The 26105-nt window shown below is 35.2% G+C and overlaps 2 protein-coding genes across 5 annotated transcripts in view; both read left to right on the top strand.

Annotated features, from left to right (window-relative positions):
* sez6l2 (seizure related 6 homolog (mouse)-like 2) overlaps window positions 1–22179 on the top strand; it is a 38235-nt gene extending 16056 nt beyond the window's left edge. For 2 of the 3 annotated variants that reach the window (XM_087244084.1, XM_087244083.1), the window contains exons 11-19: window positions 878–1016; window positions 1854–2050; window positions 4663–4857; window positions 5639–5833; window positions 9337–9528; window positions 9724–9762; window positions 9863–9980; window positions 17047–17158; window positions 19097–22179. In XM_087244084.1, coding sequence (XP_087100210.1) covers window positions 878–1016; window positions 1854–2050; window positions 4663–4857; window positions 5639–5833; window positions 9337–9528; window positions 9724–9762; window positions 9863–9980; window positions 17047–17158; window positions 19097–19126 — 1217 coding nt within the window. In that variant the 3' untranslated portion in view covers window positions 19127–22179. Of the gene's footprint in view, window positions 1–609; window positions 660–877; window positions 1017–1853; window positions 2051–4662; window positions 4858–5638; window positions 5834–9336; window positions 9529–9723; window positions 9763–9862; window positions 9981–17046; window positions 17159–19096 lie in introns of those variants that run through there. The other variant, XR_015480499.1, reaches the window with a different exon arrangement.
* Window positions 1–26105, top strand: part of kctd13 (potassium channel tetramerization domain containing 13) — a 91472-nt gene that overhangs the window by 53562 nt on the left and 11805 nt on the right. Inside the window, 1 exon segment of one of the 2 annotated variants that reach the window (NM_001077151.2) lies at window positions 24103–24261. The exons of the other annotated variant lie outside the window; for it this stretch is intronic. The gene's annotated coding sequence lies outside the window, so the exon portion shown is untranslated. 2 annotated transcript variants of the gene reach the window in all.

Raw genomic sequence — 26105 nt, 5'->3', positions numbered from 1 at the left:
ACAGCTGTATATAATCAAAGCAAGATATATGAAAAAAGAATGTGATTTTCTACAAATGAAGAATGAACATACATTGTTTTGCATCTTATAAACACAACCAAGCCTTAAAAATACACTCTGGACCACCCCTTTAAGGCACTAATAAAATGGCCATACATTGGTCAGTGTGTAAACAAATTAACCTGCCTTACTGTAGTTTATTGCAGTGTTTTTGTGACAGGAACCTGTTCTTACTAGGACTGCCAGATGTTGGAATGAAACTGACATTGTGATACTTTGGTTTTCTCATATATACAGTATATAAAGTCAGAATTATTAGCTCCCCTGTAAATTTTTGTTTCCTAATTTTGTTTAGCAGAAATGACTTTTTTTCAACACATTTCCTAACATAATAGTTTTAATAACTCCTTTTTAATAATTGATTTCTTTATCTCTGCCATAATGACAGTACATGATTTTTGACTAGATATTTTTCAAGATGCTAGTATTCAGCTTAAACTGACTTTTTTAAGGCTTAACTAGGTTAATTAGGCAAGTTAGGTTAATTTGGCAAGTCATTTTAGAACCATGGTTTGTTCTGTAGACAATCGAAAACAAATATTGCTTAAGGGGGCTAATAATATTGATCTAAAATGGTTTTAAAGAAAATGAAAATGCCGAAATAAAATAAATAATAAAAAAAAATATTATAGAAAATACTGTGATAAATTCCTTGCTCGGTCTCAAAAATGAAACATATGTTATTAATTATCACCCTCATGTCTATCCAAGACCATCATTCATCATCTTCACGTTTTAGGCAACAGGCCATTGGTTTAATAATAAGAAAGCCATTCTAATTAGTTCCTATAATTTTTCCTCTTTTCCCTATTGTCAGCTCTGTGTGGCGGTGAGCTCACAGATCCAGTGGGAACGGTGTTGTCTCCCGACTGGCCACAGAGCTACTCTAAAGGGCAGGACTGTGTGTGGCAAATACACGTCAGCGAGGACAAGCGCATCGAGCTGGATGTGCAAATGTAAGTCTGTCTATTTAATGATCCCATTTTGTGCTTTAAGTACACATGAAATCAAAGCCAACCATATTGATTTTGTTAGCTCACATTGCTAGTTTTGTGGTCAACATTTCATCTATGTGTGTCATCAAGAAAAAAATAGTTTGCCCTTGTAATCTGAAAATGCATATCCAAGTGGTTCTCAAACGTTTTTCATCAAGTACCACCTCAGAAAACAATTGTCTCTCCAAGTACCACCAAAATGAGCAGTATTGAAATACAGTAGCGCAGTAGGCCCATTAAAGCAGCTACAACTCTGCACAGTTAAAAAACATGGCAGATTACATCAGAAATATAGGCTATATGTCATATATGATGAAATTTTGAAATGGGTGTAGCATGTACATGACATATTTAATTCCTCCGTGCACCACTAGAAGGAAGCCTGCATACCACTAATGGTACACGTACCACAGTTTAAGAACCACTGGCATATCCTGTTTGTTTTGAGTTAAATTCTCAGATTATGTCAGTCTGAGGTATTGGGCGTGGCTAACATACTTAACCACGCCTCTTCAGCTGTCTGTTTTGACAACAAACAGAAACGGTGAGGAGTAGGTGCCTGTAAGGTTGTAATAACTCACCAAATCCTTTTCCTACTTTCTAAATGAAATGTCTACTTTACTACATCCAATCAGCTCGCAGTAGAAAAAATCAAGCCACGCCCACTGTTTTCTCATTTAATATTTAGTTTCTCTAGGAACTGTGCCAAAATACAAAATAAAAAACAACGGTTGCAGCTTTAGGTTCATGCAGAATTTAACTCAATGTTTTATTCACTTATATTTTGCTTACTTGCAGTTTGAACATACGCCACAATGACGTTCTTACTCTGTTTGATGGCCATGATCTGATGTCGCACGTGATTGGTCAGTACATGGGCTCGAGAGAAAGGTTCAGGGTTGTATCGGGAGGTTCGGAGGTCACCATTCAGTTTCAGAGCGATCCCGATGACTCCACGTTTATACTGAGCCAAGGCTTTCTCATCCACTACAGAGGTGAATAAACTGACTTTCATAGTATTTCTCGTTCCTATTGTGGATGTTGATAGCTAATGGTTTTTAACATACTACTTCAGAATATCATCTTTTGCGTTCAATAGAAGAAAGATATTTTTGTGTGAACTGTCCCTTTAATTCCAGTGATGCACAGTAATGGATTTTCGCATATATTCATTCATTCAATCATTTTCCTTCGGCTTAGACCCTTATTTATCAGGAGTCACCATAGCGGAATAAACAGCCAAATATTTTGGCATATGTTTTGTCTAGTGCATGCCCTTTCAGCCGCAACCCAGTACTGGGAAATTTCGCATACATCTGATAAGCTAATATTTTTATACTGTTTATGATCGATGGTCGATGTCTTTTTTTCATTTTTGTGTGTTTTTTAAAAAGTGTAAATCCTTGTAACAGTACTGTCCCACATGTGTGGTTGTTATATCTGTTCCCCTAGGAGTACCATCACATATACAGTGAATCCGGAAAGTTTTCATAGCGCTTCACTTTTTCCAAATTTTTAATGTTACAGCCTTATTCCAAAATGGATTAAATTCATTTATTTCCACACAATTCTGCACACAATACCCCATAATGACAATATAAAAAACAAGTTTTTGAAATTGTTGCAAATTTATTAAAAATAAAAAACCTGAAAAATCACATGTACAGAAGTGTTCACAGTCTTTGCTTATAAGCTCTAAATTAAGCTCAGGTACATTCTGTTTCCACTGATCATTCTTTAGATGTTTCAGCAGCATAATTGGAGTTCACTTGTGGTAAATTCAGTTGATTGGAAATGATTTGTAAAGGCATACACCTGTCTATATAAGGTCCCAGGGTTGACAGTGCATGTCAAAGCACAAACCAAGCATGAAGACAAAGGAATTGTCTGTAGACCTCCGAGACAGTAATGTCTCAAGGCACAAGGCTGTGTTGTTCTGAAGGTTTCAATGAGCACATTGGCCTCCATCATTCGTAAGTGGAAGATGTTTGGAACCACCAGGACTCTTCCTAAAGCTGGCCAGCCATCTAAGCTGAGTGATTGGGGGAGTGGGGTCTTTGGGCCTACTCACACTATGCTATCCGAACCGTGCCCAGGCCCATTTCCCGGATCGTTTGAAAAGTGTGAGTGCGCTGAATCGGGCTCAAGCACGGTTCACTTGGCCGACCCTGGCCCGGTTGGAAGAGGTGTGCCTGAGCGCGGTTCACTTGGGCATTGGCGCGGTACGCTTGTGTGTGAGTGCAAAACGCGCCAAAGCCGAAACTGAAAGTGAGACGTGACTTTAAGGGACTGTTTCATATGGATTTATTAATCATTCTTACTGTTCAGTGAACGCAAACTGCTGTAGTTTATTAAAGACGCAAACTCCTCACTGCACGACAGCTGCGCGCCTTCAGCAGACCTCCTCATTCCTGCAGCACGAGAGCATTATGTTATTATTATCTAAATATTATCTAAATATCAATGGAGTTGCTTCACAACAACTTGGTGCATGCATTTAAGTGCCCCAGCCAGAGCCCAGACCTGAATCCTATTGAATATCTCTGGAGAGATCTGAAAATGACCGTACATTGTCGCTTCCCATATAACCTAATAGAGCTTGAGAGGTACTGCAAAGAGGAATGGGCGAATATTTCCAAAGACAGGTGTGCCAAGCTTGTGACATCATATTCAAAAAGACTTGAGGCTGTAATTGCTGCCAAAGGTGCATCAACAAAGTTTTGAGCAAAGGCTGTGAATACTTCTGCACATGTGATTTTTCAGGTTTTTATTTTTAATAAATTTGCAACAATTTCAAAAACTCTATTTTACATTGTCATTATGAGCTATTGTGTGTAGAATTTTGAGGAAATAAATTAATTTAATCCATTTTGAAATAAGGTTGTAACATAAAAATGTGGAAAAAGTGAAGTGCTATGAATACTTTCCAGATGCACTGTACATTATATTATGATTTAGAACATATGGAATTTAGAATGTAACTTCCAAAATTTCAAATTAAAATTCTTAATTTGAGCCACTCTTAAAAGTCCATTTCCGATCAATGTTTGATGTAATCTCAATCGACACATGAAGAGAGGGTGGGATTTAGAGTAACCCCTCCCCCTTTTTTCAAAAACGTGAATAAAACCATTGCTCCATTTAGGCGGAAGTGACAAACTACAAGCTTTCATTCAGTGTTTCTCAACCCTGTTCCTGAAGGCACATCAACAGTACACATTTTCAACCTCTCCCTAATCAAACGCATCTGAATCAACTCAGCAGTACATTAGAAGAGACTCCAAAACCAAAAATGATTGTGTCAGATAAGGGAGACATCCAAAATATGTTCTGTTGGTGTGCCTCTTGGAACAGGGTTGGGAAACACTGCTTTACATGTTTATATCAGTTTTATATCTTCTAAAAGTGAACTCTGTCACTGTTTACTGTTTACAACTGAAGCTTGATGTGTCGACATGGAAACTAAAAGGTTCTGCAGTGAGAATTTCTTAGGCCACCTCAGCATTATTGTTGATTTCATGACAATGAAGATGTTACTTTTATGCCGATTTATTTAATGTTCTAAAAATATCCCAAAAGCCCTGCTAATACCTTTTATTTCTTGCAGAAGTGGAGCCGAATGACACGTGTTCTGCTCTTCCACAAATTGAGTTCGGCTGGAGCAGCTCCTCCCACCCGTCTCTGGTCAGAGGAAGTGTGTTGACCTATCAGTGTCAGCCGGGTTATGATATCGTCGGCTCTGACATCATTACCTGCCAATGGGACCTCACTTGGAGTAACAGCCCGCCCACCTGTGTGAAAAGTGAGTTATTTTTAGCTTCTCATGACTGGCTGTGTTGATTAATGGTTAAAAGTAAACGAAAAGGTGGTGTGAATTTTATTTTCTAAGCCAATCATTTACTTTTATTCATTTGGTTTTTAGTCAATTTAAATGTGTGTACTGGTATTTGTTGCTTGGAATGTTTTGCTAGGAAGTTTTAAGTAGATGTTATGGTCCCTGATGGATAAATGTCTAGGTGATTAAAACGAGTAACATTGAGATGACCAAAATAAATTTTTGTCCCATTACTTTTGGTCCCTTAACAAGTGGGAGGCACATATACAAACTGTTGTAATTCCTACAGCGTTCACCTGATTTTGATGTAAACACCCTCAAATTAAAGCTGACAGGCTTCAGTTAAAACACATCTTAGGCTTAACTATAATTAGGCAAGTTAGAATAATTAGGCAAATCACTGTATAACAATAGTTTGTTCTGTAGACAAGCAAAAAACAATATTGCTTAAGGGGGCTAATAATCTTGACCTTAATTACTGTGAAAAATGCATTGCTGTGTTAAACATAATTTGGGAAATATTCAAAAAAGAAAATCAAAAGTTCACAGGAGGACTAATAATTCTGACTTTAACGGTGTATATATAAGAAAGAAGAATATACAACATACAAATAGGGGGTGCATTTAGGCAAGTCCTTCCACCGTCATGTGACATTAAAGTCCTTGGCAGTAAAGATTTGCCGGTTTGATTATTTGATTAACACTGCACACACACTCTCTTTCTCTCCTGGCTTTAATGTCCCTCCAGTCCAGCAGTGTCCTGACCCAGGAGAAGTGGTCAATGGAGCTCGCTCGGTACATCCCGAGTCTGGTTTCGCTGTTGGAACGGTGGTACGCTTCACATGTAACCAGGGCTATCAGCTGGAGGGCCCGAGTCAGATATCCTGCCATGGCAGAGACACCGGAATGCCCAAGTGGAGCGACCGCAGCCCGAAGTGTGTCTGTGAGTACATGATATATGATAAAGCTAATCCTGGAGGTCAAGAAAGAAAGAAAGAACTAAAAGAGCACTGAGACAATGTTATTTTAGCATCATTGAGTGGTTTCAGGGCAGTGATGTCATTGGACCATGACTATTTCCTGCTTGTTGTTCACCTCTTTCACAACTGTCATATGTTTTGGTCTTGTTCAAAATTATTACACCCCAGTCCTTATGTTTAAATAAAGTAGGATACATGTGATTGGCTTTGCTACGCTTTTAGCTAGAAGGTACTATTGCTCAAATGGAAGGAAACATCTAACCTTTAAGCAATGGCTTATGGAGCTTTTACACCTTAGAAAAAACGTGATATACTATAAGAGGTTGAACTGATATGTTTGGGCAATCTGTTTTAGATCACATAAAGAAGATGAACCCTTCAGTTATTTTAGAAGAGTAGAGCTTTTCCTTATTTCCTTTTATATCTTTTACTTAATATTATTATTTATTTGTATCTTATTTTAATATTATTCATACACATTTTATAGAACATAAATGTAAAGAAAAAGAAAAAAGTTAAAAGCTTTTTGTTCTGCCTGTTTTACATCTAACATGTTCATAACTGTAACAAGGGGCAATTCAATCCTTCACAGATGTCATAACATTATTTATCAATATGTGGACCTTTTTGCATTCCCGGAAGCTTTGGAAATTAAATATGTAAAACAGGAAATACGTATACGTGTTATTGTTTACATCCCTTAAAATGGTCTATTGTAGATTTTATTATTGTAGGTTTAACCTCAGTGTAAGTTCCATACCTTAGTGTAAGTTTTTATATTTATATTTTCAGTTGTTACTGTAAATGGGAAGTTTTAGTAATGTTCCCTTGTGCTTGTGTTGTTTTATTATTACATTGTATACCTTCATTTCAACAAAAATGATTTCAGTTTATTGGTTTATAGAATTTAAAGCAATTTATTATCTATAATTTGTCAAAATTAATTCATGCATATCATTTGATTTTTAAATACACTGAATAAAATAAAAATGCAATTGAGCAAAAAAAGGAATCTTGCGTACACTGAAAAACAATTGCTGTAAAATTCTGCAGTATCATTGTAAATTTTGGTTGCACGTGTAAATTGAGAGTAATTGTTAATTTACATTGCACTTGCAAATGCCAGTAATACTTTAAAAATTGCTAGTAATGATGTACATTTTACAGCAATTTTTGACAGTTTGATGAAAGATTTAAGATTCTAGAAAAACTTTTCAATGTCAAATTACTAAATCATACACCACTCAGCAGGCATAGGACGTCAGCATAACGTCAGATTGGCAGTGTATCCCAATGTCGTGAGGACGTTGCATTTTGTTTGAAAATGAAAATCGTGTTGACGTCAGAACTCAATGTTAGCCTGAAATCAATGGCCAACCTAAAATCAACCAAATATCAACGTCTATTGATGTTATAGCTTGACATTGTGTGGACAGTACCACTATGATGTCTATCAGATATAAGATTTTGGTTGCCATACCTGACGAATAAATGTCAGGATTTGAAGTCAATGTGATGTTGGTTTAAGATGATGGCTCGACAATGGATTTTGGTCACTTTCCAACACAACCTAAAATCAACCAAATATCAACATCTAATAATGTTACAGCTTGACGTTGTGTGGATGTTACCACTATGATGTCTATCAGATGTTGGATTTTGGTTGCCATACCTGACGAATAAATGTCAGTATTTGATGTCAATATGACGTTGGTTTAAGATGTTGGCTCAACGTTGAATTTTGGTCAATTTGCAAACACAACCTAAACTCTCGTTATTGTAAATCAAAATAGATGTCCTTAGATGCTGGCTAGACATTGGGCTCTATTTTGACGATGCATGCACAAAGTGCAAAGCGCAGGGTGCAAACGCATTCAGGGTGTGTCAGAATCCACTTTTGCTTATACAAGGATGGAAAAATCTGCTTTACGTCGTGGCGCATGGTCTAAAAGGGTTGAGCTTATTTTCCTAATGAGTTATAGGTGTGTTTTGAGAATAAACCAATCTAAAAAGAGTTTCATCTCCCATTCCCTCTAAGAGCCAGTTACGTCACGCCATAGCGCATTTGCTATTTACATGACGACTTTGTAAGTAGAAAAACAGAGCATTTCACTAGCAAGAAAACAGTTAAACAGAGCAGCTACCGCGCGAGAATGAGAGATAAGCCTCCTCATTATTAACTTTCAGTTTCGCTCTCGTGGATAGTGAAACCTTGTACACACAGACATCAATTAGCCTATAAATAATTAATTTTATTTGTTAAGCGCAAGGATTTGTTTCAAAACCATTTCTAAATTCAGTTCTAATTTCCAGCAAACTAATAAATGTACAATGATAATGAAGTGTGTTCAAAAACCAGAGTTATATCCAAATACACATGCTGTGCCCTATATGTTCTAAAACCTGACAGGTGGGCAAATCTAAGCTTGTTTTTCATAAAACAAATATAAATATGCATATAAAAAATAATACTCATAATAATAATAACATTATACATAAGCAAATTCTCATGAATGAACTGAAAAAGCCTCCCGAGATGAAGGAGGCATGAAAATATGGTTTTTATATTTATATAGGCTAGAAAATAATATGTTTTGTAATATTTTAATCCTGGGTACTGTTCTAAAGCTTAAGGTTACTAAAACATATTTTCTAGAATAAATGTATACATTTAATGAGTAAGGATAAAATAAATTGTTCACAAGTGCCTTTTATGAAGTTTTCGACTAATAAATGCTATTCTCATGTATCCAACATACTGTATAATAGTTTTACAAAACGTTTAGCAGTAGTCAGCAGTAATAATTATCATAAATGTTTCTAGAGCATCAAATCAGCATATTGATTACTGAAGGATCTTATGGTGATATTATAGTTTTAGCAGCCAACCACCCTCAAAGTTTTGATCGCTAGTAATAGTTATGGACCCTTTTCACATTTCCGAGTTTCTCAGTAGCAGATGTCATTATAGTTGGGCAAACTTAGAGCATAGTGAATGGGAGAGTACAACAATATTTACATTTTTTATATTTTTTATTCCTATTCGCTGAAATAATTAAAAAAAAAAACTTTCATAACAAGAAAAAAACTGATAACGGCAGCAAGACAAAAGAAAAACATCAAATTTACTGTGCTGCCCATAGACTCTGCATTAGAAATACCTCGTATAAACAGTAATTCGTTTTTGGAATTTGGTGCAAAGAGGATATATATATATATATATATATATATATATATATATATATATATATTCACATAAATATACATTAACAAAAAAAACACTAATTTATGTTAATTAACATTAATTTATAATTAATGTCTAAACATTAAAAACTTTCAAGGATTTAAGATGCTGATGACTTTGTCTTGTGAAAAAGGATTCATATTACAGATATTATGCAAATTTCTCTGTAATGCACAAACCTATAAACCACCTGTCAAACCGATTCCCTCTTTTTCCTCACAGTAAAATATGATCCATGCCCAAACCCGGGTGTGCCAGACAACGGCTACCAGACTCTGTACAAGCACAGTTACCAGGCCGGCGAGACACTGCGCTTCTTCTGCTATGAGGGCTACGAGCTCATTGGGGAAGTGATCATCAACTGTGTCCCAGGACACCCATCTCAGTGGAACAGCCCACCGCCCTTCTGTAAAGGTGTGTGGATTAAAACAGAAAATCGAAATTTCACAGGAAGGCAAATCATTTTCACTTCAACTGGATATGCAATAAAAAGGGATTAAAACAGTATGAAAGTTTTTAAGTAATCCAAGTCTTTTTATACATGTCCACCACTGTAGAGTTGCCATTTCTATCTGAACACTTGACAAAGAATTTTTGTTTTTTTTGCAGTGGCCTATGAAGGACTTCTGGATGATCATAAATTGGAGGGTAACGTTGATTATCATTGTATCTGTTATTTTCATTAGTTCAGCAGTCTGGCTAGCTCTGTCACGTAATGATGTGAATGTTGTTTACTTTGCTCTTTCAGTTTCTCAGTCATTAGACGCCTCCCATCAGATGCTGAGTGAGAACATTGCATTGGCTATCATCCTGCCAATTATTCTGGTCATCCTCCTGATTGGAGGAATCTACATGTACTACACCAAGTGAGTTTTTTGAATGCATTTACTCATTGAATCCTATTCACTTTCAAAAACATCCAGAGTTCCTCATTATGAAGTCATTTTACAGACTTTCATATATTTAATTTTCTCTGTTTTGTTACAAACACCACGCTGGCAATAAAAAAAGAGATTAATACAGTATGTGAAACTTCTTATGTATATATACATTTAGCTTTTTATGACAAAGATATGACAAAATGGGGAGGATTCTAACTTGTTGACAGTTTTGGGTAAAAGTTACTTTTAATATAATATATTAAAATATTGTGAATGTGGTAAAGTCTGAAAATGTGGTAAAAATCAGACGAGGACCTTTATTTTTCTCGATTGCTTTTCAAAACACTGTTGGTTGGGTTTGAGAAGTGGGTGGACGGGTCAATTTGTGCTTTTTAAAACAGTATCGGTTGGGTATAGCGAAGGGGGTGGGTGGGGGGTTTGGTCATTTAATCAGTCAGTCAGTCAGTCGATACCACCTTCTGCTGAATTTACATGAGAAGAGCCGGGGCGAATGGCACTCGTGGGAGAAATTTGCAATGTCAAATGCATACACAGCGGCCTCTTGTGGATTTGCGAAAACAAAAACTGCAAAAAAACAGCTCCTGGGGTGTATTTTGTGATCTCCAGAAATGGATGTAGGGGTATGTTTTCAGAATAAGCCTAGGTTATATTTCATTCATTCATTCATTTTCTAGTGGGCTTAGTCCCTTTATTAATCCGGGATCACCACAACAGAATGAACCGCCAACTTATCCAGCACATTTTTTACGCAGTGGATTCCCTTCCAGCCGCAACCCATCTCTGGGAAACATCCACACACACATACACACTACGAACAATTTAGCCTACCCAATTCACCTGTACCACATGTCTTTGGACTGTGGGGGAAACCGGAGCACCCGGAGGAAACCCACGCGAACGCAGGGTGAACATGCAAACTCCACACAGAAACGCCAACTGAGCCGAGAATCGAACCAGCGACCTTCTAGCTGTGAGGCGACAGCACTACCCACTGCGCCACTGCGTCGCCTTAAGTTATATTTACTGAAAGTATTTTGAAAGTATGTTATGCTATTTTTGCAGTTTTTAAAGATTATGATTGGCTTATGATTGTTATATGATGCTTTTAAAAGCATTAAATAAAAGCCAAATAAACTAGCCCCAGTAGACTTAAAATATGCCACTTCATAAAATACATACTTCACATCTCCATATGCATTATACAGTTTCTCTTTTTTTTTACAATCACTTAATATTAGAATTAATAAAGATTTTGTTTTAATCCCTAACTGTTCAACCTAATTTTTCAACATAGGCGTGGAAATAACAAAAACGCTTCTTATGCATAGATTCAAGATTGGTCTCATTTTAAAGAAAACACTTGTCAAGTTAACAAAAGGTATGTGACTTTAAGTTCATGAAAATAATAAAACAGTAAATGTATATATTTTTACATTACATGTGTATTTTACAACACCTCTTTTAGCCTAAATTTAAAGCTAAATATCGGAATAAATGATATTCAAAATCTGAAGTCGATGGGCTCTATTTTAATGTTCTAAGCGCAAAGTCTAAAGCGCAGGGCGCAAAAGCATTAAAAGTGTGTCCAAATTCATTTTTGCTATTTTAAGGACAGAAAAATACACTCTGCGCCCTGACGCATGGTCTAACAGGGATGTGCTTATTCTCTTAATGACTTATGGGTGTGTTTTGAGCATAAAGTGCATTAAACCAATAAGAGTATCAACTCCTATTCATTTTAAGAGTCAGTTTAGTCACACCATGGCGTCTTAGTTATTTACATGGCTGACTTTGTAAGTGGAAAAACTGAACATTTCACTAGCGAGAAAACAGCTAAACAAACCATCTGCAGCGAGATGATTAAGAACAATCCTTCTCCATTCAGCCTTTTTACTTTCACTTTACTTTACTTTTACTCTTTACTCCTTATGTGGATAAGAAAACTCACTCCACTGAAGACATCCATAGTCTACATATTTAATTTAGTTTAAACGCAAAGATTTGCTTCAAAACTATTTTTACATTTATTTCTAATTTCCAGCAAATGAATACATGAACAATAATAACGAAGTGTGGTCAAAAAACTGAGTTATATCCAAACACACGTCCTATTCTTATGCCTCATATGGTGATGCATAAATCTTTAAAACCCGACAGACAAATCTAAACTAGTTTTTTTAATTAAACAAATATAAATATGCATGTAATAAATAATACTGCTAATAATAATAACATTATACAAATGCAAATAGTTATGAATAAACTGAAAAAGCCCCCCGAGATGAAGAAGTTATGGAGATGGTTTTTATTTTCATGTAGAAAATAATCATTTTGTAACATTTTAATCTTTTATTTTTTTCATTTGTAAACATATTTGTGTGTTACTGTACATCCTGTGTGGTTTAAGCAAAGTGTTTGGAAAAGTTTTGGACCTGCATAGACACGCACTCTGCCCACATTGGTAGTCACACATTGGCGCAATTGGATTTGCTATTTCAACAACATGGGGTAAAGCGTGAAAATAACAGTTGCACTGGTCTTAATATAGCAACAAATCTTGCCATACACTCCCTATTGCTCAGGGTGTATGATAGGGTCTGATATCTTAAAAAATGAGCTTACAATAGTTTTTTGTTTGGGTGCAGTACCAAACATCAGCACAAGATGACTAATAATCATCAGTCAAAATCCATCTCAAGATATGGAAACTAGATACTTCACGTTCTCAAAAGATATATAGTTTTATACTGTATAAACACTACAATATTAGAGTTTCAAAATGTAAGGAAATATTGTCTCACTGTTTATAGGGTAAAAGCAAGTAAGTTTTGATCTATTAGTCTTCCTACATAGAACAAACAAACAAAATATCTAGTCAAATATTATGTACTGTCATCAAGATAAAATAAATCAGTTATTAGAAATGAATTAATATTGTGTTTAGAAATGTGTTGAGAAAGAAATCTTCCGCTAAACAGAAATTGGGGGAAAAAATATGCAGGGGGGCTAATAATTCTGTCTTTAACTGTATGTTTTTAAGCTATTTAAGAGTAACTAACACAACTGCTGTTTATTATTACTATGAATGATTAGGCATTAAAGAGCAAAAAATACAAGTTGTGTGATTTTATTTTAAATTTGCGTTATCTTATTGCTTTCTGAACTAAATAGAGTGAGGAAACATATGCGTTAATGATCATTTGTCATTAAGAAAGAGCAAAAGTCCACAAGTTGACCAATCCGAAAGCCTGTTTTTCCCCAGGCTTGGTCCAAGTCATGTCTGGCCAACGTCTAGCTGCCTTATCAGATGCTGGGGGAAATTTGTTTTTGTGTTAGTTCACCAAAATGTTGCAACATCTCTGTCTGAGAAAAGGAATAACTGCCATAAACTGCTGCTGCTTGTCTACTATATTAGGCATTATTTACTTTATTTAAGAGAAAACTGGCCTCTGGAACCTGCCATTAAAGGGATAGTTCACCTAAAAATGAAAGTTCTGTCTTCATTTACTCTCTTTCCATTTGTTTCAAACCAGTTTGAGTCTTTCTTTTGTTGAACACATGAAAAGATCTTTTAAAGAATGTTGAAAACCTTTAATCATGGACTTCCATAGCATTTGTTTTTCCTTACTATGGGTGTCAATGGTTACATGTTTCCATCATTCTTCAAGATATCTTATTTTGTTTTATTTTGGCAGAAATCATTAAAAATGACTAGTATAGTTAAAAGACGTCTAATAGACATCTAAACATAGACCCAGGGCAGCAGGAAGGTTGCTGGTTCGAGTCCCGACTGGACCAGTTGGTATATCTGTGTAAAGTTTGCATGATCTCCCTGTGTTGGTGTGGTTTTCCTCTGGGTGCTCCGGTTTCCCCCACAGTCCAAAGACATGCAGTACAGGGGAATTGGGTAGGCTAAATTGTCCGTAGTGTATGAGTGTGTGTGTGAATGAGTGTGTGTGGATGTTTCCCAGAGATGGATTGCGGCTGGAAGGGCATCCGCTGCTTAAAAACGTGCTGGATAAGTTGGCGGTTCATTCCGCTGTGGAGACCCCGGATTAATAAAGGGACTAAGCCGAAAAGAAAACGAATGAATGGGTATGTGTGAAGGAGTGTGTTTGGGTGTTTCCCAGTACTGGGTTGTGGCTGGAAAGGGCATCTGCTGCGTAACACATTTGCTGGAATAGTTGGCAGTTCATTCCACTGTGGCTACCTCTAATAAATAAGGCACTAAGCCAAAGGAAAATAAATGAAGGAACATAGATATCTTGGCCACAAGAAGGCTGACTGTGGACCATAAGTGAGCACTTAATGCATGAATAACAATAGTCCAACACTAGACTTGTCATCAAATGAATGAATTACTACACATGTGAAGTCTGTCTAATTTATGTACTTCACTTGATTTTGTATGTTTACATGGACACCAATACTAATTAATACTGTACTCTGATTAAATGTCTACCATCTAAACAGTGATTTTTTGATTACCTTAATCAAACTAAAGTCATAATCGAACTAAAGAGAAATCGTATTAAGACATGTGAAGTGTTCTTATTTTAGTCGCAATTTTAAAATGCAGTACAGACAAGTAAACACAGCAATCAAACTATTATCATTTTGTAGTACTTTCGCTACGTTTTGCGACAGGACGCACACACAGCATTAAACAACAAACAATTGTATGGCTTCAGGCAAGAGACCATATATAGTACGCTAAAATCAGTACGCGAGCCGAGTGGTATGTCTGAATTCATAGAATTCAAAAATCCGTATGCGAGAAATACCTGGATGACTTACTACTTCTGGCGAGATTCTGAAGTGCGCATCCCATACTCGCTGCGCTATCCCATAATGCCCCACGAGAGAATTCATGAATGTAAGTGAAGCGACGCAACTGACGCAACTGAGGCACGTGACCATGACAAAATGGCGGATGTAGTACGTCCGAACTCCATTCATACTTTACATATTCATACAGAATATGTCCCTTGTCCCTTTATTAATCTGGGGTCGCCACAGCGGAATGAACCGCCAACTTATCCAGCAAGTTTTTACGCAGCAGATGCCCTTCCAGCCGCAACCCATCTCTGGGAAACATCCACACACACTCATACAATACGGACAATTTAGCCTACCCAATTCACCTGTACCGCATGTCTTTGGACTGTGGGGGAAACCGGAGCACCCGGAGAAAACCCACGCGAATGCAGGGAGAACATGCAAACTCCACACAGAAACGCCAACTGAGCCGAGGATCGAACCAGCGACCCAGCGACCTTCTTGCTGTGAGGCGAACGTGCTACCCACTGCGCCACTGCATCGCCCCCTAATGGAGTACTACGTTTAAATTCAAATGCAGTACCTACCGAGTAGTAGGAGATTTCAGGCGCAGGCCATGACTGTGCTGAGAATTCTGGAGGAAATGGACATTATGAAGTGCTTTAACTTGAATGAAAAGTTAGTGAATTAAATGGCAGATGTGGCCTGGAATTTGTATCCGCCGTCATCTGTTTACACCAGAGATGTCCAAAGAGTCCTTGGGCCAATTTTGGCTCATAGTAACTTTGAATTGGCCCGCCATTCCATCTGAGAATGGTTTAGAGACTGTCATTTCAAATTTAATGTAACCTTTTATTTGTTTGTTTTATTGTTAAGCTTCAAAAAAGCCATCTGAAATTAAATGTTTCAATTTAAATGGTGTAAACGAATCAGATTTAGTTTAAAATATAGCCTAAATATGACGCATAGAGGATAATGCAGAGACATTGGTGAGTGAATCAAGCCAAAGGCAGCTTCTGCTTGACTAGTAGATTCAGCATTGATCTGCACTGTGTTATAAATATAATTGTTTATGTATTTATTGCAATAAATTATAATTTAAAAAGTTATGCTGCATTTATTTTTTAATCAGATCATAAGAATTAAGAAATTACCCATGGCAGCCTTCATTCCCATGAAATTTATCCCACGGCTATCAATGATATTTGGTTTTTGGCCCTTCATACGAAAATGTTTGGGCACTCCTGGTGTACACGTATAGTGTGAGAAGCAAACTTCTTTTTAAAAACATTAAAAACAATTATGCCTAAAATCACCTATGGTGCCATGACGAGCACCAATTGTTGTGCATAAAAAATTCCAGCAGAGCAGAAACTAGCGTCAAATACTGGCGTAAATGATGTACTATACCACCACATTCCTGGAGGTCTCCATTGACTGTCACACCATTCACTGGTCTTTCAGTCTCTGCTATTGATGATCTGAATCAGGTGTGTTCGGTTAAGAAGACATGGAAAATCTGTAGTGCTGGGGTCCTTCAGGAACGTGGTAGAGAAACACTGTACTATAAGATGTAAAACGGGAACATGAAAGGAACATTCAAAAAGCAACTTATGTAAAAGGCCTTAACCCTTGGATGCTGTTGAGGATGTTTATATATGTACTTATATATGTATTATTAGGCTTTATGTATATATATATATATATATATATATATATATATATATATATATATATATATATATATATATATATATATATATATATGTATATATATATATATATATATATATATATATATGTATATATATATATGTATATAAATATATATACAATTTCTTTTACCTTATTAGGAGCTGAGCCCCCCTAACATGAAAATCCTAAAATTGCCCCTGCTGATGTCTATGTAATCATTGTCATTGATAGGCCAAATTTAGTCTTGCTTGAGTCAAAATGTTGGACACGGTATGTTCGCAAGAATATAAGATGTCTTTTAAACACAAAATTGCACTTAAAAACAAACTTATTTACATTTAAATTAAAAGCTGTGTCTCTTTTGTGGCATTGAGAGCCACATTCCATGATTTCCAAATCTGATTCTCTATTAAAACTGCAGCACGTTAATAAAGTCAAAGGTCTCACGTTGACTTCGCAATTCAGTTATTTTTTCTGATTGTTGTCAAAGTCTTCTTCACATCTGCTCTTTATTTAGCTCTCTCGCTCAACACCTCTCTCTCTCTGTCTGTCTCAGTGTGTGTAGGTGGCAGTGGAAGCCGATGTTCTGGAAGTCTCTCTCTCACACCCACTCCTACAGCCCCATTACAGTGGAGTCTGACTTCAACAACCCTCTCTATGAGGCAGGGGTAAGAGCTTATCAAGAAAAAATATTATCAGACATGCTGTGAAAATTCCCTTGCTCTGTTCAACATAATTTGGGAAATATTTAAAAAAGAAAAAAAAAATCACAGATGTCGCCTCTGTACCCCTTAAAATTATTTAAATGTTTCGAGATGGTGTGACCAAAGTCCCTGTAAGAATTAATCTTTGGTGTCACACAACACGTACCTGTGGGTGTCTTTGATGTTCCCCTTGATGCTTCTTACATCCTTGTCGCAACACAAGTGGCAACAAAATTAGGCACCGAAATTAATATGCTGATTCAGTGATCCTGCTTGTCAGAGACTGTTCTCACTCTCAGCTCACATCATTCAAACGAAAAGGGCCACATTGTCCTCCTATAATGTCAACAGACTTGACTGTCTTATCAACTGTCTGAATGTAAAGTTGGACTAAGCAAAATTGTTTCTACTTTATAATTAATGTTCTCAACTCACAGTAATACAACTTTTCAATGAGTGCAATTGTTTGTTTTCAATAGTTTATTATATTATAATTTTCCATTTTCCATATCTGCAATGCCTGTATTTTGGCATTTTTTGCAGTCCACTTAGAATCCAACATATAAATCAATGTTTTCTTTATTGGCATTGATTGTTTTGAAATTAAAATGGCATTAACATGCCTGTATTTTTATTTCTGTAATAAATATGGCTGTCAAGCCAGGATCTTGATGGTTTGTTGTGGATATGTTGTTTACATGAAGAAATCTGTGTTACAAGTTAAGAAAAATTTTAATAAACAATTAGATTTTGAGTTTAAATAGTTTTTTTGTCTTGCGTTTACATTAGTTGTACATTTGATTAGCTAAAATTAGCTTTTTTTCGAAGTTTCAATCTTTTAAATGTGATTATTTGTGATTAATTGCAAAATTGCATTGTTCATTTTTTTTAATCGATTGACGACATACTGTATATATATTCACAATATCACACAAGTTGCAGTGCGGTGCGATTTATGCAATATTGCATTTATACAACAGTTCTGCGGCACAATCGTGTATATAAAAAAGAAAATCAAACACTTTCCTCCTCCATTCATTCAAATCTGCAGCTGTCATTAGCATGATTCTCTAGCGTAATGTCTAAAATGATGACAAAACAGGTGATTTTACTGACATATTAAGATTATAAGGCTGATTGGCATGAAATGGCATCAGTCTAGAGACATTTTCCAGTATTTCTCTGTTTCAATTGGGATTTCACAAAATTAACCCAAAAAAAGCCAAAGCAAAGCAAACACTACCAGATTACTATGGTATAAATACAGCACTACAACATACAAAAGAGAGAGAGATCGACTTAGAATGTCACTTGTCAGTTCTGTAAGGATTTGTTCAGCTCTATGAAACTTAAGCTGAGAAAATGTTGTTTTTCTCCCTTAAGGTCTTGCGGTCTCTATCGCCATCTTGTGGTGGAGCGTTAACCATTTTTGCTCTACTCAAAATGACAGGCTAATAGATGCCGACGTGCTGTATCTCAGAAATTATAAATATTTTTAAATAGGCTCTGTCCTTATAAATAAACTGCATATTTGCAATTTAAACAACCACATTCTTGCCTCAAATAGCCTCAAAAGTACATTATGTTGTCTAACAGCTGCAATATTTGTCAAACTGTAGTGAGTTTTTTGATCTGCTGTCATTCTATGTGGGCGGAGTAATACATAAGAGTAAAGAGTCTGTAAGAGTGCAGTTATTGCAGAATATTATCAGCCAATCAGATTCAAGAACCAGACAGAACTGTTTTATATATATAAATATAGCTAGCCTCATTCATTTACTTTTGATTACCATCTTGTAATGTAAATGAGTAGACAATATTGTTATGATCATGAAAATCAATGTATTTTTCCATTATATTGCCCTATAGAAGTGTGTTTTTCTCCTCTTTGTCTTTCTTTAGGACACACGAGAGTATGAGGTGTCCATCTGAAGCGGCAGTCCACAAGCAAATCCAAATTGTGGTTTGAATGGAAAGGAGAAGAAACAGAAGAAATACAGTTATTTTTCTCTCTCTTTCTCTCTCTCTGCAAGACTTTCATTTGTTTTCTTCATCGCAACACACAATTCCTACTCGGTCTCTCTTCTCCCTCTCAGCCGGCAACTTTAACAAGTGTGTTTGCTTGTGCGCTTATGCAGGTGCCTGTAGTATGTCAGTGTGTGTTTACATGTGTGTGTATGTCTGTTATTGACTGTAAATGTACACCAGAGTAAGGAAATACTGGAAGTGACAACAAAAAAGGTTGCAAGTACACATTGTAAGTATGAGCTTCACAGTCGGGCATGTTTTGTAACAAGGTTTGGTGCCTTATGGACTGAAAAAGGGATGAAGGAGTGGAAGAGAAAACGTGAGATGGGGAGAGAGAGAGAAGTGAGACAAAGATGAACACACTTTTTTTTCTCAAGAGTTTTTGGCTTGTTTCTACTCCAAATATCTACAAATTATCTTAAATCAAGAAGCATTTTCTAGACAAGCAAACAATATTGTCTTTTTTTTAGAGATATTGAGCCAACATTAAGTGAGTTTTTCATTAAAACAAGAAAAATAATCTCTAATAATCATGTTTTTGCTTTAAAGTGAGATTATTTTGCTCACCTCAAACTTGATTTTAACATATTATTTCTGAATTTATTTATTATCTAGAAAATGCTTCTGATTTAAGAATTTGAAAATATTTGGACTAGAAACGAGACAAAAACTCTCAGTAAGAAAAGCTTTTTTTCAGTGTATACACACACACACTTGTATATATGGTTTACAAGGACTCTCTATAGGCATACTGTATATTTTACTGTAAAACTTATTTAATTATTATTTTTCTTTTCTTACCCCTAAACCCAACCCCAAATTTGACCTTCAAAACTTAAAGTCCCCATTAAGTATAACTTTTAAGTGTTTTAAAATTGCGAAGACACAGGGCATGTCCTCATAAACCATCTTAATAGTGCATCTAGGTCATACTTATGTTAATATACAATTTTGTGTCCTTATAAAACATATAAACAAGTACGTACACGCACTCAAAAAATATTTTTTGTGTTTTTTTCAAGCTACTTATTTAAAATGAGCTGATAACACAATTCTTGAGATTTTTGGGAAAACTTTATTGTTTTATGTTCAGTCTACTTATTTGGATATTTAGACTTAATAGATTTGTGTTGGGACAATTTTAGGGTTCCACAAAACTCATTCATGTCGTCCCAACAGAAATTGATTAAGTTAATTTAACTTATAACTAAGTGGATTTAACATAAAACAATTAAGTTGTCCCCCCAAAAATCAAGAATCCTGTTAATTCAGCTCATATTAAATAAATAGTTTAAACAAGCAGCAAAAAAAAGTTTTTGAGTGCACACACACACACACACACTTGTATATATTTATATATATATATATGGTTTACAAGGACTCTCCATAAGTATAATGTAATTTATACTGAAAAACGCTTATTAAATCCTCTTACCTTCACTAGCAATTATTAAGAAAGTGTCAAAACACCATTATATTATGATTGTTATGCATTTTGGATTACAATGACATAAGACATGTCCTCATAAACCACTTTAACAGAGTACAACTCATCATACTTATGTCATTATACAATTTTGTGTCCTCTTAAACCACATAAGGAAGTACACACACTTGTATATATAATTTATAAGGACTCCCCATAGGCATAATGTCATTTATACTGGAAAAAGCTTAATATGTCACCTTACCCTAACCCTAAACTCAACCTTCACTGGTAAATTTTAAGATAGTGCCAAACATCATTGATTTGTTGTGCATTTTGGATTACTAGGACATACAACATGTGCTCACAAACCACTTTAATAGAGAACAACTTGTCCTACTTTTGTCATTGTTCAATTTGGTGTCCTTTTAAACCATATAAGCAAGTACACATACTTGTATGTATGGTTTATAAGGACTCTTCATAGGCCTAATGTAGTTTATACTGAAAAATACTTATTATATCACCTTACTCTAACCCTAAACCCAACCTTTCCAGAAAACCCTTGACATTTTTTTTTTTTTAAAAGTGCCAAAACACTATTATATTATGTTTTTTTCTGCATTTTGAATTACAAGGACGTAAGGCATGTCCTCATAATTGAGTACAATTTGGTCATAGTGATGTTATTATACTTTGTCCTCGTAAACCACATAAACAATTACACACACACACACACACACACACACACACACACACACACACACACACACACACACACACACACACACACACAAGTATATAATCTGAAATGTTAAACCTATACTCTCATGTTCCCATGTTTGTATACAGACGCATACATCAAGACGAGAACATATTGAATGTAAATATTTTGAATTGAATATCGAGTATATAAAACAGATTCAGTGCCAAAATACATCCCATAATGTGACGTCACCTCGCGTTTCCACCAGTTGCCATAGTATCTCTTCACATTCTTACGTAATAACGAGGACAATGCCAGCATTTCATATTGTTCTTTGCCGTTTCTTAAGAATCTCTTTCTGCTTGATGTTGAATGACCATGTTTCAGAGGAGCCGAATGTCCTCTCGCTTATACGGCACGCAACGATTGTATATTTTACCGCTTCAGCTTAGGATCCATGATCAATTATACTTACCGTCATTGTTATCAGAGTTGATGTTGTTGCATATGCACTATGTCGAGGAAAATATATACAGAAAAAAAACAACTGCTTGCTGTGATGCAGTAATCGAATTGAAATGCTTTTTATAAATTGCATTTTTTTTGTTGTTGTTTTTTTTTTTACATCTAACTCATGGTTTCTTGTTAATATGCAGTGAGTTTCGTCTTTTCCACTGTGCCATTACCAGAGCCCGTGTCGTGGAGGGCTTTGCTGCATTATAGTATTACTTGATTGTTATTTATTTATCGACATAATATACTTGTCATGAAGACATTTATTTGCTGAGATTTAAGATTAAATAAAAGTCTCTGTTGGATGGTGAATGCGTCTTTTATCTGTTAATATATGCGTAGAGCCATTCAAGTAAAACCTTTATGTTAATGCAAGTCATTATTTGTTTGATGCAGAAATAATTATGTAGTGCATATACAGGGGTTGGACAATGAAACTGAAACACTGGTCAATTTAGTGTTAGAGGTTTCATGGCTAAAGCTATAGCCAAACTTTTGACATTCTAGTTAAAGTGACTGAATAAGCAAATTAACATGAAATAGCAAATTCAGAAAACTCTGCAAAACAATGTGCCTCAAAATCCACTTATAGTATTTAATTATTCGAGAAAAAAACATGTGTAATTCACCTTGTTGTCAAACTTTTTAAAACTGGACAAATATTTATCTTGATTTAAGTATTTTCAAGAAAGGCAAATGATTGAATTATCAACGGCAATTCAATGTGAGTATTTTTAGTGCTTGGAAATGGGTAGCTCCTCAACATTGATTCAGTATTTTCGGCAGTGAATCAATGCCACTTTGAAATCTGGGGTTCTATGTCTCTATCCCTTTTTCTTTAAATAATAGTCATTTAAATATCTTATAAGTGGTTTAAAAAGGAATCTAAAAGTAATCTAAAAGTAATCCAAAAGTAGTCAGAATACATAAAAAATATGACCTACTAATGTTACAATCTCTACATTTTCATTATGTAATTTGCTATCAGTGACTGCACTCTTTATGTATGTTTTATATGTGTTAAAATGACACGTTTATTTTTAGGATATAAGCAAAATATTCGTGACTTAAAGAATGTTTCTTTACAAAAGAAAATCTCATTCAAATCTCTAAAATGATTTAAATATTAATCTAAAGAAGAGTAATCTAATAGCAGTTCAACAGTAGTCAGAATACATACATTGCTTAGAAATATTGAAAAGACTAACGTCTGCATATTTTCATTATGTAATTTGCTATCAGTAACGGAGCTTTTTATTAATATTATATATTATTAAGTTTTCTTCTGGAGAAAGTCTTATTTGTTTTATTTCAGCTAGAATAAAAACAGTTTTTCATTTTTTAAACACCATTTTAGCCCCTTTAAGCAATTTTTTCACCATCAATATGCAATAACTTGCCTAATTAGCCTAACCTGCCTAGTTAACCTAATTGACCTAGTTAAGCCTTTAAATGTCACTTTAATCTGTATAGAAGTGTCTGGAAAAATATCAAGCAAAATATTATTTACTGTCATCATGGTAAAGATAAAATAAATCAGTTATTAGAAATAAGTTTTTAAAGCTATTATGTTTAGAAATGTGTTGAAAAAAAATCTCTCTATATTTGTGTGTGTCAAAATTGCATTCAGCAGAATATGCAAAATATTCTTAAATTTTGTAAAAAAAAATGTTTCTTTACAGAAGAAAATTCCAATCAAATATCTTATAAATGGTTTAAAAAATTAATCTAAATTAGAGTAATCTAAAAGTAATCCAAAAGTAGTCAGAATTCATTACTAAAAAATATTGAAAAGACTACCCAACATCTCTATATTTTCACCACATAATTTGCTATCAGTGACGGGACTCTTTATTTATGTTACATATATGTATATGTTAAAATTACATATTAATTTTTAGGATATTGAAAAATATTCTTAAATTTTATTAAAAATGTTTTTTCACAGAAGAAAATTCCAATCAAATATCTTATAAATGGTTTATATGTATATTTTTTTTATTTTATTTTTTTTATTTTATTTATTTATTTATTTATTTTCAGGATATAAGAAAATATTAAAAAATTTCGTAAAAATGTTACAGAAATGTGACCATTGTCCTGTTAAAAAACGCCCTTCACGATTGTCTGACTTTAGGTTGCAGGGGCGGGATTATATCGCTTGACAGACGTTGATGCGGGCCAATCAGTGACCGAGGGACACTCCTCGCGAGGTGGAGCAGCCATTGTCAACCCACAACAAGCAAGAAAGAGGAAGAAGACAGTTGAGCTGCGAGACAACAGAGGAAAATATGATTTGTAGAAAAATTATGACGAGTTTATTGTAAAAATACAACAGCCCGCTCGCGAGAACTTAATATTTGATGCACCTTATCGCGGTGGTGACCCAGCTCGGTAAGTGTTTTCCTCGTTGACAGCCATTCTAATGACATCTCGAGCTAGCTGAGAGGCTAATAATGAGCTTATCAATACACGACAGACCTCTTACGTGGTAAACAGATTCTCTACATGCATCTCTATATAACTGTCGAGTCGTTAAATAGCTGCATAATGGTGGGAAATCAATTTGGTGTGGTCTAGACGAGGATTAGCGAGATGTCTCAGCTGGAGTTAAGATCTTTGTGAATGTGTTGACCTAATTCTGTCCATTTCCCCTGGTATCAGGACAGAAACACATCTGTGTGGGGTGGACAGATATTCACAGACCCTCCAGAGTGTCACTAAACCAGTGTTATAACTCGCATGTTTGAGTTTTAAGGGATGAGATCACTAACGTTAGATGCTTTGTTATAGATGCTAAATACTTTGCTTTCTGATTGTTTTCTTTGTTGATGAGGTAAAGTTGGTTTTATATTCAGACATTTCGGATTTCTCCCTAATAAAATAACTTTAAAAAATATTCTAAATGGTAAAATCATATTAACAGCCAATAACTATCAAATTACATCAATGTTCAGTCAAATAAATAGTGCTAATGTTGTTTTGAAGTCATTCTTGCATGTGATTTTAGAGTGAATATTCAAAGTATCGTGGTAATCAATATAAGGATCATGTCACAAGCTGTCACTGAAGTGATATGCGAATATAAAATCAACTTTACCTCAGTTTCTTTGTTTTATTGGTTCTCAAATAGTTTCAGCGCTTGTCACATAAGGTGTGCATGGTTTATGGTGTAATATAACATGTTCATGTTACACTATTTATTGGTTTATTTTTCACTCGTAAAGGTTTTGGGTCTTATTTTGTAGTCCTTTGATGTTCTACCGTCTTAAGTTTCCTTTTAAGAAAAGGGTTTGGCCCAAAAACTATTTGTGATGTTAAGTTTAAAGTACTATAACAAAAGAAAAGATGCATTTGAAAATGTTTCCATAAAATGAAACTAGGGCCGGGCGATTTGGCATAAAATCAAAACCTCGATTGATTGATAATTTGTACTCTATTATGAATAATTATTTTATTTCATTATTATTTTTTGTACAGGTTTTGTACAGTAAATATGCGCACATATTACAAGTGAGATATTTCTGAACAAAGGGTGCACTAATTGATTTAAAAATAACTTAAGGAAACACACACCATCTACTCATTCATTCATTTTCTTGTCGGCTCAGTCCCTTTATTAATCTGGAGTAACCAAAGCGGAATGAACCGCCAACTTAGCCAAATAACGTAAAGTCAGATTTATTTGACGTATAAATTTTTAAAAAGGAAACTATAAAAAGCTTGCGGAGGTAAATGCCAAAATAACAAACAAAACTCAACAGCTAACTAAGTTTTTAACCCTCTTACCTGCACATGAAATTAAACAAATAAACAAATAAAATAACATTCACTTACCTCCCTACTAACCACAAAACATGAGGAAAAAGTAATAAAACAAAAAGGCACCCTCCTCAGCACACGTGTCTCCGTATATCTCAAAGTCAACACTCAGCAATCACTTTTAACAATTTAGCCGAGTGAAAATACACCACAGTTTCTACTCCACAAAATAATCAACAAAAGCCGGGAGAGAGGAGACTCTTAGAACGATGTTCCAGTCCGGTTTAAATTGTCTCCACAAACAAGCCGGCCTCCACGTGCTGGCTGGCTACTGATTCCCCGCACCTGTGCGGCATAATGAAACCTATTTGGAGACAAAGGCGGAGAGAAGAACCACAGGAACCACCTAAATACACACACAATACACACACCGCAATATATACACAAAAACAATCAAAAACCTCACTACTTAAGAT

The sequence above is a fragment of the Danio rerio genome, chromosome 3 (assembly GCF_052040795.2).
Source record: "Danio rerio strain M-AB ecotype USA chromosome 3, GRCz13ab, whole genome shotgun sequence".
NCBI classification, from domain to species: domain Eukaryota; kingdom Metazoa; phylum Chordata; class Actinopteri; order Cypriniformes; family Danionidae; genus Danio; species Danio rerio.
This window is presented reverse-complemented; position numbering and strand designations above follow the sequence as displayed.